The sequence below is a fragment of the Chanodichthys erythropterus genome, chromosome 20 (assembly GCF_024489055.1).
Source record: "Chanodichthys erythropterus isolate Z2021 chromosome 20, ASM2448905v1, whole genome shotgun sequence".
Taxonomy (NCBI): Eukaryota; Metazoa; Chordata; class Actinopteri; order Cypriniformes; family Xenocyprididae; genus Chanodichthys; species Chanodichthys erythropterus.
The window spans coordinates 3043039-3059156 of record NC_090240.1 but is presented as its reverse complement, the minus strand read 5'-3'; the positions used below and the strand labels follow the sequence as shown (position 1 = coordinate 3059156).

The window sequence follows — 16118 nt, the reverse complement described above, 5'->3', positions numbered from 1 at the left end:
ATCCAAACCATTAAAGGTGCCATCGAATGTTTTTTTAAAAGATGTAATATAAGTCTAAGGTGTCCCCTGAATGTGTCTTAAGTTTCAGCTAAAAATACCCCATAGATTTTTTTTTAATTAATTTTTTTAACCGGGGCATAATTAGAAATGCGCCAATTCAGGTTGTGGTCCCTTTAAATCGCACGCTTTCCGTCCCCGGGGCTCATGCTTGCCTTAAACAGTGCATAAACAAAGTTTACACAGCTAATATAATCCTAAAAATGGATCTTTACAAAGTGTTCGTCATGCATACTGCATGCATGTGTTGGATTATGTGAGTATTGTATACGGTTATATTGTTTACATTTGATTCTGAATGAATTTGAGGCTGTGATCCGTGGCTAACGGCTAATGCTACACTGTTGGAGATATTTATAAAGAATGAAGTTGTGTTTATGCATTATACAGACTGCAAGTGTTTAATAATGAAAATAGTGACGGCTCTTGTCTCCGTGAATACAGTAAGAAACAATGGTAACTTTAACCACATTTAACAGTACATTAGCAACATGCTAACGAAACATTTAGAAAGAGTTTACAAATATCACTAAAAATATCATGTTATCATGGATCATGTCAGTTATTATTGCTCCATATGCCATTTTTCGCAGTTGTCCTTGCTTGCTTACCTAGTCTGATGATTCAGCTGTGCACATCCAGATATTCTGCCCTTGTGTAATGCCTCGATCATGGGCTGGCATATGCAAATATTGAGGGCGTACATATTAATGATCCCAACGGTTACGTAACAGTCGGTGTTATGTTGAGATTCGCCTGTTCTTTGGAGGTCTTTTGAACAAATGAGATTTATATAAGGAGGAGGAAACAATGGAGTTTGCGACTCAATGTATGTCAAAATTCAATTTTTAATTCTAGGGCACCTTTAAATAAATAACATCAAAAACATAAAACCACACCATATACTGTTTGTTATTGACCCCCCACCTCCCACTTGGGACTCATTCTATTTCTGTTTATCAAATGTCTGTGATATTTGTTCAGATTATATCTCAGTTGTTGAATCTTTTTATGCTAAGGGTGTCTCGGGACACTGATTGTTTTTATGGCAACCGGAGCCTTAACCCTTCACTTATGGCCACATTACCTCTAAACCATACCAGGAATGTTGTAAGAGAACACTGTGAATGCAGTGAGAGAATTGTCAAATAACTTTATTTTGTTTACAAAATACAAAGAAATATAAACACTCAACTATATTAATTGTAATAACTTTTGTGTTTAGACAAAACTATTGAAAAAAAATGTTTCAGTAATAAATGAAAAGCACTAAACTTGATGGAAACACATGTTATGATGTCCTCTGGCTGCTGGTACCAGCAGTACTGGCCTCTCTGAACTGCTGTGTCCAGCTCTGAGGATCCTGCTCAAAAAGCTTCAAGAGAACAGACCCATACCACAACAGTGTTACTCACTAGAACTTATTCAGATACATTAGTATAATATATGTGCTCAAATTAAATGCATTACACTTATGAATAAAACAACATGGCTTTTCAACAGTCATTAGTTAAGGGTAAATCCTGTCAAGAACATGTCAGGGCCATATGTCAACCAAAACAAACTGTTTAAAAGAAATGAAGCTTATTTTAAAAACCATGTGCAAAGTAATGTGCGTTTAGTCTGTTTATTAAATAATAGCCCATGACAATAGATTCTAATCAAATATCAGGGGTGAAAAAGACCAAATGTAACATGGTTGGGACAATACATTTGAAAAAAAGAGGTCATGGTTTATTAAGATTAACTTAATACAAGGCAGTAATATTAGGGTTAATTATACACAAGTATTTAAATTACAAACTCTGAGAAAAATTAAATAATGTATTATTTATTACTTTATTACTTTGTAGTAAACAATTTAATTTGTACTTTGAAAAGCTGTGGTCATATTTAGGATTAAAGGTATAAGTTATCCATGGAAAAAATCTATATAAATCACTATATAGATCATCATGTTTTTTTCTTTTTTGCAGACGGCAAGATAGGGAGGTTATAATGGTTATTGTTAAATGGGTGCTAAAATGTCAAATACGTAAAAACAGGGGTGCCAAACCTAGATCCTGAAGGACTTGATTAGGGTTGAAGCTAAACTGTGCAGGGCTCTGGCCCTCTAGAAACTGGAGTATTGCACCACTGATGTAAGGGTATATAACATTACACAGAGGTTACACGATTTATATATTATATTTTACTACACAATTTGAATGCATGATGTGGAAGGAAAAACAAACAAAAAAAAAAACACCAAAAGCAAAGTGGATGCTATGTATGTGAGACTTAAAATTAGTGAATATGCGAATGTTATTATGTGTGTGTGTAATGTGTGTATTGAGTAGTAAATGCATGAGTGTTATATATATTCTATATCTTTATACAATACAGACTGTTTCAAAGAAGAATGTATATGTATATTTTGTGCATGTGAGAGGTGCTGTAGACGGGTATTATGACAAATGTGTGTATTTCACAGTTTAAGCGCAATAAGCCACCGAACTCAATTTGTGATTGCACGCTGTCTGAGAGGTGGCTTTCTGTGCGCACTTCAAGTGGGTCTCACACAGAAAGCCGCCTGTCAGCATGTAAGCACTGAATTCAGTTCTCCTGCGTGGTTTATTGCACTTTTAATAACAAGCATGTTCCACTTTTTATTTCGTCATTTACCCATATGACCATAATGGACTTGAATGGATTGTTTTGTAAAGTGCATGAAATAGACAATTATTTTCTTTCTTTATTTTTTGTTGTTGTTTGCTTTTGACAAAAAATGGACAATAAATGGATTGGAATTTTATTTTATTTATTTTTAATATAAACATGTCAAAACCAAGGATCTAAAAATAGGACAAACACGCGCCTACAATCACTCTATAATGTCAGTAATTTTAAGTCCTGTGCGGATATACTGATTTACATACCGCAATTATAAAATCTCTATCAAATGTAGGGATGGGTACCAAAACCCGGTATTTAATTGGCCCCGGGGCTAAATTCTGAAAGACCGGTGTATCGATAAGCTCTGACGTTTAACGGTTCTGCTATCGGTACTGGAGAAATCATGAAGAAAATACACGTACACTTATTATTGCTATATAGACATTATCTTGTGAATTCTATCTCGCCAGAGTCACCAGCTGTGTCTGTATGCAATAATATTAGGACATTTGTCTATGATGCATTATTGCTTTCGCAATCCAGAAGAGAGATTGCGCTCACGCAGAGGAGCTACAGCGGGCGCACAACATTTAAACCCTATTTAATGGTGACGATGGAAGAGAGAACTAAACAACTAAACGTCTGATTACACTTTAGGACTGTGATTATTAAGCAAATTTTATTTTTGATTTCGATTTTGGCTTCCAAGGATGATAAAGAAGATATCTGAGGTAAAACTATTAAAAACTAGTTTCGTCCAGCACACCTTCATTCTCTTCACAACTGTGCTCGTTCCTTCCTCTCTAAACCCAAACTTAAAGCAGAACTAAGTAACTTTTTTTACCTTCATAAATAATTTTCTAAGTCCTTATGATGGTTAATTGACTTGTAGTGGTGTGTTTGAGGCGTGCACTAACCCCCTCTGGCACATCTACGCCAGAAAACAGCACTTGCAAGTTGACCTGCACCGACCCGACACAATCTCGCCTCATGTTCACATTCACGCGAGAGTGACAAATGCTTTATAGTAATTCAAAAACAATGTATATATTATGACTTTATAAGACAATTTCGAAAATGACCCATCTCCATCGAGATTTCTTGTACTGTATTTGCAAAACTACTGCGCTGGTGAGCGTTGTAGTCGTTAAAGCTCAGGAACTCAGTAAGATTTGCGAAGCTCCCCCTACAGGTTCCTTCAATGATTCACACTGTTGTAAATACTCCAAGCGCAGCTCTGGACTACAACGACTACAACGCTCACCAGCGCAGTAGTTTTGCAAATTATCAGTATAATGGAGCACAAATGAATCAGTGTATCGAATCTGCTGTTCGGAGCGCCAAAGTCAGTTTGACACGCGATCTGAATCATGATTCGATACACTGATTAATTTGTGCTCCGAATCTTCCTGAAGCAGTGTTTTGAAATCGGCCATCACTAAATAAGTCGTTATTTTGGGTTTTTTTGGCGCTCCAAAAATATTCTTGTCGCTTTATAATATTAATATTGAACCACTGTACTCATATGAACCGATTTAAATGTTTTTAGTACCTTTATGGATCTTGAGAGAGGAAGTGTCATTGCTCCATATGGAGGCCTCACTGAGCCATCGGATTTCAACTAAAATATCTTAATTTGTGTTCCAAAGATTAACAAAAGGTCTTACGGGTGTGGAACGGCATGAGGGTAAGTAATAAATGACAGAACTTTCATTTTTGGGTGAACTAACCCTTTAACGATACCCATCCCTAATCAAATGACATTTGTCACCAGGATATAGCCCTACTCCTCCACGCCTCTCCTGACTTGTCCCCCGGGGAGGCGCGCCCCACACTACTGTTTTGTTCCGAATGTAAGATGTTTTTTTCTTAGAGATACATTTGAAAAAACATGTTTGTCTTATATTCAGGGTCTAGACTTTTACATGTCAATAATACACCCACTACAATAGGTGATGTCAAATACATGTAAAACGAGTGAGCCAAGAAATACATATATGGTGTGTCAGAGTGTAAAGTTCGAAGATCATGAGCGCAAAAAGACTTTCTTTATGAAGATTTTCTTTATAAAATACAAGATTTGTTGTTCCAAAATGTACATCTTGAAAAAATAGGGGGGTGGGGTGTCATCTTATAATCAAGGTCATCTTATATTCAAAACAGTACGGTAATAATGTTAAACAAGGGTGGGTGTGGCCAAAAATACTGTTTGTGAACCTACAAAGTTGTTTTTTTATAAAAAAAAAAAAAAAGATTTATCAATGTACCTCTAATTACGTTCATAAACATTAAACATTATTTTAAATTACATTAATGGCACAAGCCCCTGCCCATTTTCAAAATGAATAGAACGTGCAAAAATTATCAACAATAATACTGTGGTCAAATTATAGCTATAGATTTCCCCTTTATTTAAAATGTATCCCCTGCCTATGAGAAACTCTCTGCACATCCCTGGGTGAATGTAATAAGTAAAAAAGAACAAACCTCTCCAACAAACTCCAGTATCTTGAGTTTGGACACCTCCTTCTCTGCCCGCAGACCCCAGCGGAATTCATATTCCACCGGCTCTGTGTGAGGAATCTTCACATACTCCAAATATCTGAAACAGACATGTGAAATGAAAATGAAAAAGTTTTGCTAACTTGACCTGCAGGTGTGAAAATGCTCAATGTAAAAAAGCTGTCAAAGGGGCCTTTAGCCCAAAGGTCTTTAACCATTACCCTCTAGGCTTTATCTAAAGTCACTCTCAGTACACTCATTTCAACAGTCCCTCTTGAATAGAAATAGAAATCTTTCCAAGTTGCAAAATGCCAATGGTTATAATTGTTGTCTTGCTAGCTTGAATGGTTCAGAAGTCAAAGAAACATGTCAGGAGTCATCTGATGAAGATTATGAATCTTTCTTTGCCTTCATTCTGCTAGACCCCTTCATTGTCTATGGTGTGATATAAACCACCTGTTCATGGTCTAAGGAACAGCAGCTCTGAACACACCAATTCTCACTGGGACTCAAACCCACAACCTCTGAGCACATCAGTTGCTGTACTTGTAGCCTGAGTTACGAGTATTCAAAGTGAGGGCTTGGGTCAAATTAGGAGGGGTTACTCCGTACCATTTAAAGAAAACCAATCATTTTGTTGCAGAAAGACACATTCTCTTACTTCTGCCGTACAAACTCATCTGTGACCACCTTCTTTATATCACCAAACTCGTCATGTTTCTCCCTGTGATGAGACACAAGTATCACAAGTGAATTATTAAAAAAAAAAAAAGTAACAGTAAAATTACTTTTTCCAAAAGAATCTTGTCCACAAACCCTGGATCCACCCGCAGCTTCTTGAGTGTATTCCACACCAGATCTACAGCATTCATGGAAAACACATTAACAAACCATCCATCGAAACTGAAGAGTAATGTGATTGTGTGAATGGCAAAGCACTCACTCTCTTTAATGACACCACCCTTCATGAAGATGACACTGAGAATGACAAATAGCAGACCCTTCTTTGGGTTTTCAGGACGCCTGTGTGAATAGAAGAAACAGTGTAGCACAAAACAGCGCGACTAGTGCAGGTGTGTTTGAGTGAATCTCACAAAAGGTCAGCTCAGAGTCAGTCAGTTTGTCCATTTTCACCAATACCGGTTGATAGTTTCATGGCAACAGGAAGTTCAAAAGATACAGTCTGTTCAGAATCAGCCCATTTGGGAAAATGAATATGCCCTCCTCACGCAATTATGTGCTCAATCTGCTTTGAAACAAACTGTATTGTACGAAGTGCTATACAAATAAAGGTGACTTGACTTAAAACTAGGGTTGCAAATTCCATGAATTTACAAGACTGGAAACATTCCATGGGTATTAACAGGAATGAACAGAAATGAATGGGAATAAACATGGAATTTTTTTTTCGTAGGATAGCTCATAACAGGGAACTTAAATGTAGTTGGGGGAAAAAAAACATCTTGCAGCATAATCTTGGTTTAAACAACCAGATTTAATGCAATTTCAGTTGAATTTTTTTACCATGCACATTCCACAATCACATTCAAGGCAAGACAAGGCAAGGCTTACTGCAGGGCTATTGAGGCCACACACCCTGCACACACTGTGCATTTCACTATAACATACACATTTTATCAAAATTACAGAAAAATATTTTAATATACATTACATACAATTTCCTGCGATGGATTAATAAAGTATCTATCTATTAAAATATAATTTCTGTGATGCAAAGCTGAATTTTCAGCAGTCATAACTCCAGTCTTCAGTGTCACGTGATCGTTCAGAAATCATTCTAATTTGATACTCACTTATCAATGTTGGAAACGGTTGTGCTGCTTAATATTTTTTAAAACCTGATTTGATACTTTTTTCAGGATTCTTTGATGATTAAGAAGTTAAAGAACAGCATTTATTTAAAATAGAAATCTTTTATAACAATATTTACTACCGTTCAAAGTTTTGGGGTCAGTTATTTTTTTTTTTGTAATTTTTTTTTCCGTTTTATGCGTTTTGGCCGTTCATTTACATGACAAAAGCATTTTGGGGGCCTGAAAACGCAAATTTTGAAAACAGGATTCAAAGAAGATGAATTTGTGCTATTTTAGTGAATTTCTATCTTCATAGTATGGAAGCCTTTGAAAGCACTGCATATTGTTTTTTTTCGGGGGGTGAGGGGGGTTTGTTGATAGCACTAATGCATACATGTACGTGGAAGCGTGTTATAGTAGTGTTTATCCAAAGTGTGTGTGTTACTTACATGCTCACAGGCTCTCCATGAATGGGCTCCAGCTTATTGATCAGGATATAAATGTGATTTTTGGGATCAGTCTCCACCAGCTTTAATCCAAACACCTGCATCAAATACATGAGTTAATCTCTGCTCAAATTCATACCCATAAAAGGCCATTTAGTAGGGATGTCCCGATCATGTTTTTTTACCCTCGAGTCCGAGTCATTTGATTTTGAGTATCTACCGATACCGAGTCCTGATCCGATACTTCTATAATACATAAAAAAGAATAAAGAAGAGCGAAAAAACAGATCCAGGATCCAGGAACAGTGCTTTTCAGGTTTTTCAGGTATCTAACAGTAATTTTCACGTACAGAAATTGGATAAAGTAATAAAATATAAAATATCACTGCATATAATCTTTACTGTATAAAATAAATAAAGATGAATCATTATTGAAGTTACAAAAACTATTCAGTCAAGAGCAGTGAGTGATTTCTTTGTTATTTGTTGTTTGATGTATCATTAAAAATAGGCAGCAGGAATAGGAATAGTTTTTTTCCCTTTAAGACATGCACGATCCAGTACATATACTGTTATACAGTACATATACTCGCTAAGACGGGCATGCTGACATAATTAGGGGCTAAGCACCAAAGGTGCTATAGCCCCTATTGTATCCGTTAGTTTTATTAGGGGCCAAGCCCCGAAGGGGAACAGATTTTTTTTATTCATCTTTGTTCAAAAGTTATAATGTCACAAAGTTCACGAGGTCCTGAAATTAGTATAGAGGCTGTATCTCGGCCAAACTTTGAGCAATCGAAACAAAAATTGGTAAGCTTCATCAGGACCATGGTCTGAGGGTCTATGCCAAACTTGGGAACAGCGACACCTACAGGTCATGAGATATGAAAAATGGCTATTTTGGCCAATAACTTTTGAAGAGTTTGTCAGAAAATCAAGATCTTGGTGTCTATGGATTCCTTGGATCATGCCGAATCCGACTATACCGAATTCAATTTGGATATTGAATATTGAATTCTGACCCAAAATTGGTATAGAGGCTGTATCTCGGCCAAACTTTGAGCAATCGAAACAAAAATTGGTACAGTTCATCAGGACCATGGTACAACGCCACCTACAGGTCATGAGATCTGAAAAATGGCTATTTTGTCCAATAACTTTTGAACAGTTTGTCAGAAAATCAAGATCTTGGTGTCTATGACACTGAGAATGACAAATAGCAGACCCTTCTTTGGGTTTTCAGGACGCCTGTGTGAATAGATTCCTTGGGCCATGCCGAATCCGAGGATATAGATTTTGTCAACATCAAATGATACGCATGTCCGCCATTTTGAATTTTGTCATAAATTGCAATAACTTTTAAACAATTTGACATATCTTCACAAAAATTGGTACGTATGACCTTTAGAAGGTCCTGAAGGTACCTGAGAAGTTTCAACACAGCGCAACCTACTGTTCCACAGATAATGTTTTTTGCAAAAATGCTTATAACTTTTGAAAACACTTTCCAAAATGTGTATGCTTTATGTCATTTTATTCCCTTGCTAATGCCAATTCCAACGATGTGTGATTTGTCATTTTCCTTAAATGTACCTGTCCGCCATATTGTAATAAATGAAAAACAGTTTTTTCACTACTCCTCCCACAAATTTTGTCCAATTTTGTCCAAAATCAGCTCAGGTGATCTTTGGACCGACCTGCACAGAAATGACTGAACGGATTTTTGATGTTTACTACCCTTCCCGAGATATTCGTCTCTGAATGTGACCTTGCTTGTGTTTGTTGTCTTTTGCTAATTAGCTTAGCATGCTAAATGGTTATTTTGTACAAATTGCTTCTGTTCCTGATATGGAATGTGTCTGAGAATGATCTAAACTAAATTTTATAAATATAACATATGGTGCATTTTTATAAAAATTCTTCATTGTGAGTCCATTCTCATGAACTACTAAACTTCGACAGCATTGTGGCACTGTCTGCCCAGTGGCACAAAGAGTTGAGTGACAGACACATGAGCCAGAGACTGTGGGTTCGAGTCCCGTGTGGCGTGGCTTTATAATATAGTTTGTAATGTTGTCATTTCAATTCCTTTATTATACCAATAAGTATTGTACTAGTCTTTCTTCTTCTAATTAGAATCAAATCTATTTTTGTTAATTCTGTGTTCATTTTCATCTCAGCTTCTGGTCATTTAGAGTTCATTCTTACCTCTACTTCTGAACCAGCTGTTTTTCATGTACATTGAATTTCTGCTGTTTTTCATGCTGATGCTATTCAACATATTACATTAAGTCTCCGCCCATTACAGTAGCAGCCATTTTGAAAAGTACAGTATCCTGTTTTTTCACTACTCCTCCTTCAAAATTTGTCCAATTTTGTTCAAACTTTGATCAGATGATCTTTGTTCTGAGCCGCACAAAAGAGACTGAACAGATTTTTTTTATTCATCTTTGTTCAAAAGTTATTATGTCATGAAGTTAATGAGGTCGACCCAAAATCGGTATAGAGGCTCTATCTCGGCCAAACTTTGATCAATCGAAACAAAAATAGGTACACTTGATTAATACCATGATCTGAGGTTCCATGCGAAATTTGGGAATAGCGCCACCTACAGTTCATGAGATCTGGAAAATTGCTCTTTTGGCCAATAACTTTTGAACAGTTTGGCAGAAAATCAATATCTTAGTGTCTATGGATTCCTTGGACCATGCCGAATCAGAGGATATAGATTTTGCCAACATCGGATGAACCACATGTCCGCCATTTTGAATTTTGTCATAAATTGCAATAACTTTTAAACAATTTGACATATCTTTACAAAAATTGGGGCATATGATCTTTAGAAGGTCCTGAAGGTACCTGAAAAGTTTCCACACAGCGCCACCTACTGTTCCACGGATATAATGTTTTTTGCAAAAACGCTTATAAGTTTTGAAAACACTTTCCAAAATGTGTATGCTTTATGTCATTTTATTCCCTGGCTAGTGCCAATTCCAACGATGTGTCATTTGTCATTTTCCTTAAATGTACCTGTCCGCCATATTGAAATAAATGAAAAACTGCTTTTTCACTACTCCTCCCACAAATTTTGTCCAAAATGAGCTCAGGTGATCTTTGGACCGACCTGCACAGAAATGACCGAACAGATTTTTGATGTTCACTACCGTTCCCGAGATATTCGTCTCTGAATGTGACCTTGCTTGTGTTTGTTGTCTTATGCTAATTAGCTTAGCATGTTAATTGGTTATTTTGTACAAATTGCTTCTGTTCCTGATATTGAATGTTTCTGAGAATGATCTAAACTAAAATTTTTAAATATAACATATGGTGCATTTTTATAAAAATTCTTCATTGTGAGTTAATTCTCATGATCTACTAAACTTTGACAGCTATGTGACACTGCCTGCCCAGTGGCGCAAAAAGTTGAGTGACAGACACATGATCCAGAGACTGTGGGTTCGAGTCCCGTGTGGGTCAACTTTATAAAATTGTTTGTAATGTTGTCATTTCAATTCCTTTATTATCCAAACAAGTATTGTTCTAGTCTTTCTTCTTTTAATTAGAAATAAATCTATTTTTATTAATTCTATGTTCATTTTCACCTCAGCTTCTGGTCATTTTGAGTTCATTCTTACCTATACTTCTGAACCAGCTGTTTTTCATGTACATTCAATTTCTGCTCTTTTTGCTCTTCTTGCTCTGCATTGCACTACATCTCAGACATTTTTGCTCTTCTTGCTCTGCATTGCACTACATCTCAGACATTTGAGTGCATGAAATGTATGCTGTGTTGCTCTTCATTGTGAGTTCATTCTCATGAACTACTGAACTCTGTCAACTGTGTGACACTGTCTGCTCAGTGGTGCAAAGAGTTGAGGGACAGACAGACACATGATCCAGAGATTGTGGGTTCGAATCCCACATGGGGTGACTTTATAAAATTGTTTGTAATGTTGTCATTTCAATTCCTCTATCATCCCAAGAAGCTTCTGGTCATTTTGAGCTCATTCTCACCTCTACTTCTGAACCAGCTGTTTTTCATGTACATTCAATTTTTGCTGTTTTTGCTCTTCTTGCTCCGCACTGCACTACAGCTCAGACATTTGAGTGCTTGAAATGCTTGCCATGTTGCTCTGCTTTAAAAGCTGCTCTTTTTGCTGTGCTGTTCTGCCTGCAGTGTTGCTCAGCATGCTGTGCTGTTCTGTTTGATGTTCTGCTCTGCTTGGTGTGCTGCTCTGTTTGATGTTCTGCTCTGCTTACAGTGTTGCTCTGCTTGAAATGCTGCTCTGCTTGCTGTGTTGCTCTGTTTGCGGTGCCTTCGGTGCTTGGCCCCGCACTGCTGCTTGCAGCTATATTTTTTGTATGAATTTGTCCGCTGAAGCGCAAGACTTGAAAGAGAAGTATTTGCGCGCTGACTGAAATAAGCGTGTGCGCGATGAGCGCCACACAAATCTTCTCATAGCGTGCGAGTTCTCTTTCGCGTCTTGTTCTTGAAGGTTTAGATCAGCAAGGATTAAATAAGTTAGTTTAAACACAGATAGTAACGTTTGCTGTTCAGGCCTCACCTGCGCTCGCACTATCAACACACGGATGATGACGGCGTAAATGACTGGACATTAGAGCAGACGGCACTCGCATTGAATAGTTTACAAAGCGTGACTGTTTTGTCCACGCTTTCTGATTATCGTTGTTGTAACGTTTTGCGCATCCATCGACTGAAACATACATTATCTGAACTGTCTGTCTGTTTTCCACGTTGCTATTTTAACCATATTAACCAATAGAGTGCCCCAGGGATGACGCGTTTTTGTAGGCCAACCCGGAAGTTAGCGGCGCATGGGTTCCCTCGACTGAAAGCCTATTCATTTTTCCAATAGACTTTTGGAAAATCGCAGAAAATAAGCTCGGTGTTTTACAAAGGGTTATGACACTTACACGTTTTGTCTATCAAGATAATCTTTACAAGTTAACATAACATTTATAGATTTTGAAGCCTAAATAAAGTCGTCAGAAGGCTAACAGTAGGCTATAAACGGACTACAGCATACCATGGTCGCGGATCAACGTCGTTACCACCAAGCGTACTCAAACTTTATTTAGAAAACAACTCTATTTAAAAACATGCTCACTGATTATGATCCGCGCTGTGTATACACTATCCACTTTCGAATGTCTCCACGTGTGAATACTTATCCACTTTTTCATGAGAAATGCTGTCCAAATGTCCTGTTTGTCATGATGACGTCTAAAGTCCCCGCCAAAGGAAGTAGTCCCTTTTAGCAATTTGTTAGCAACCGCAGATTTTAAGACACAGTAAAAGTTTTTAAAAAATCACAAGTGGGTTATAACTGGTGTGTTTTATGTCATAGATCAAAACGTGAAAGTATGTAGAGGCTTTGTTAACCATAGACCTTATTTCAGGCGATTTAGCAAAAACCCATTCAAAAAACCCATAGACTTTACGGCGTTGGAACCGGAGGTCCTAAAATGCTAACTCGCTTCTGGGTTTTGCCTAAAAAAACGCGTCATCCCTGGGGCACTCTATAGATGCGTCGTCATTCGAGATGGACCGCGGTGCAAGTGCGTACCGAACCGTAAGTGGAGAACCGTACGGTTTGATTTTTTACCGAGAACCGTTGCACCCCTAATACATGCAAGTTATATCCGAGTCCTGATTGGGAGGTAACGTCCGATTCCGATCGAGTCTGAAACCACGTGATCGGGCCTGATTTCTGATCACGTGATTGGATCTGGACATCCCTACCATTTAGTCATGGTATTCTGTTGTACCTGCTCAAATGTACGGCAAACTCTGTTGATGATATCTGTATAGATGTGTTTGTAATCCTTGATCACATGTTTGCCAATATCTGCAGAAATCAGTCAAAAGACAGGAAAGACAAAAAAAAGTTTCAAATATAAATAGAATATTTCTATTATGAATAATTATTTCTCTAAAAAGCAGAACTATAATAGGGATCTAATAAAGTGTAATATACTGACTATAGAATACAAACCTGCTCTTCGAATGGGTATTTTTTTTTGGTCTTTAATCAAGATGAATTGGACCACCTCTGCCACCTTGGCATAAAGCAGAGAAATATATTAAAATATGACTATTGCTGATTAACATTTTTGTAACATTTTGGCTTGCTTAGTTGGAAACACTTAATATTCAGCAATATTATTGATCTGACTGCACTGACATTATTGGATGAGAGCTGAACTAAGCTGGACAATGACATTGTTTTCTGCAGAGCTGCTTTTATAAATGAATTGAACTAATTTCATATTCGATTAACTTTACACAATTATTCTGAATCAACAATGAAATGGGGTCCATTCTTCATACCTCGCTTAATACATCTGAGATGATTTGACAGATGGCAGATCTTCTAATCGTGATAACTGAACTGCCTAATTTGGTTCTTCAAACCAAGATTACTGTGCGCTCGTGTTTACTGAAAAGGGCAGATGTATTGATACTCAAAACCATGATCAGCAATGCAGCGATTGACTGCATTGAAAGACAGCAAAGTAGTGGCATCATATAATTAAAAAAGACACCTGAAGAAAAGCTTGATGGATTTCTGGACCTTTAAGAAAACAGCCAAGCTAAACAACATAAAAGTTATAATAGATCAATAAAATGTGCACTTTTTTTTTTTTTTTTTTTTTTTTTTTAACACACAATTCCCAATTTTTATATTCATGATTTCTAGTACAGGTTTTATATTTTTATTTCAATGTTGTAATTAGCAATTTTAATTTTACATTTGAAGAAGATTTGTTTACGTGAGAGCATTATTTAAAGTTTCTTAAGGGTCAAGATCAAGTTATCTGCATCTCCTGCTCTACATCAAGCCACCTCCATAATAGCTGTCGTGGTTCAAATTAATACACGCATGGCATAGACTAACTGTACATCATGCGTGTACGACTCCAATAAAATTATTAGGTAAATATTTTTTCAAGAATAAATCTCTCAATGAATAAAACTGGCTGTGTCTATATTATGATAAACTACACAACATTATAATATTATTTGCACATTTATTTTTAAATCATTATTATTATTGTACTCTTGTAAGAAAGTAGCAGTTTGGAGCACACTAGCTTATAGAAAAGTAAGCATACATATTCATACTTAACTCCATCAGTACGAAATCTACATTTACAGAGGGTTAACTCACAACTTTTCAGTAACTCTCCAGCCCAGATGTTTAATTACCAGACTGTTTCACATGCAGAATATGATTTAAAAAGAAATTAATATCATCAATGACTTCACAGATACCTTGCGGTCTATCTGATCAGATGTGAAGTTCTCTCGAGCTCTCTGGACCTGTGATGATGTTATCTGGCTGAAGGTTGCATCCTCATCACCCTCATTCAGCAATAACTGAGAGCGCTGCATTCCACACACACACATTAAATCAATCTCACAATATCATTGACAATATGTTGATATAAAAGTGTTTAACTTATTACTCAAGCAGCTCTCAAAATTCTGTTTCCTTCTGTTTACCTGCGCGTTGCTATAAACATAATTTGAAACCTACATCAACAGTTTGAGAATACGATCTTGATGGCTGGTTTTCTCCTTAGATGATTATATACTGCCATTATACATCGGTTCAAATGTGATCTCTCACACTGTGCAACAATTTAATCATATACTGTCATATTCATAACTTAACATAAGTATATTTTGTTTAAACACGTGAGTGTGATTACTTACTCTCTGAGTTTTATTCTGAGAAGCTGAAACCGCTTTCTTCCTCTGAGACATAACGATCGATCCCTGAGTATTACAAACACACACACACATACATACAGACACAAAATGGAAATAAATAAAATACATAAATCAGTATAGTTTCTCATTTTGGATGTTACAAACGCAATACAATTTAAGATATCAGGACCAACAGATTCATACTTAAGTAAAGTTGGTTTTATATTTGCACATTCGGACTTCTGATAAATTCAGACTTTCCAATAAATGTGCAATAAATTAATGTTTGCGAATTTTAAGCAGCGACATGATATTGATAACCAACGATTGTCAACTTACAACATTTTTCACAATCGATCAAAATAGGCAAGTATTGTTTTAATGGCATATTTACTTGTGAATGTCCACTGAATGTCCAATGTAGTGTGACTGACAAAGGCTATTGAATACGGATGTCCGAATGTGCGAATATAAAACCAACTTTACCGAAGTCAGATTCATTTAGATCAACCACTAACATTACACGTTTGAGTAAATTATGTAAATAATGATGATAATAATACATGATAAGGTGTTTAAAAATGTTTTCACCTGTCAGTGATGTTTAATTCCTATCCAGCAGTTTCCCGGTTGTTTCTTCTGCTGCTGATGAATGACAATGAGCTAACAGCTGAACATCGTCACACTGCCATCTGCTGGACAACAACCGTCTAGACCAGGGGCAAGTATTTTTGACATCATAAATCTTTGGTAACCGCCCGAAAGAATTTGATGAATGATTATACATAAATTTCATAAAGTTATGGTAGATAGATAGATAGATAGATAGATAGATAGATAGATAGATAGATAGATAGATAGATAGATAGATAGATAGATAGATAGATAGATAGATAGATAGATAGA

At 36.5% G+C, this 16118-nt stretch overlaps 1 protein-coding gene across 1 annotated transcript; it reads right to left on the bottom strand.

Annotated features, from left to right (window-relative positions):
- Window positions 1–1106: 1106 nt before the first annotated feature.
- Window positions 1107–15894, bottom strand: ndnl2 (necdin-like 2). The gene is made up of 11 exons (XM_067370945.1): window positions 15804–15894; window positions 15216–15278; window positions 14772–14885; window positions 13492–13555; window positions 13265–13344; window positions 7478–7572; window positions 6158–6237; window positions 6031–6073; window positions 5876–5938; window positions 5200–5314; window positions 1107–1432 (listed from the first exon to the last, which is right to left on the bottom strand). Exons 2-11 carry the CDS (start codon window positions 15264–15266, stop codon window positions 1349–1351), a joined length of 789 nt encoding a protein of 262 aa, XP_067227046.1. The 5' UTR covers window positions 15267–15278; window positions 15804–15894; the 3' UTR covers window positions 1107–1348.
- Window positions 15895–16118: the final 224 nt, after the last annotated feature.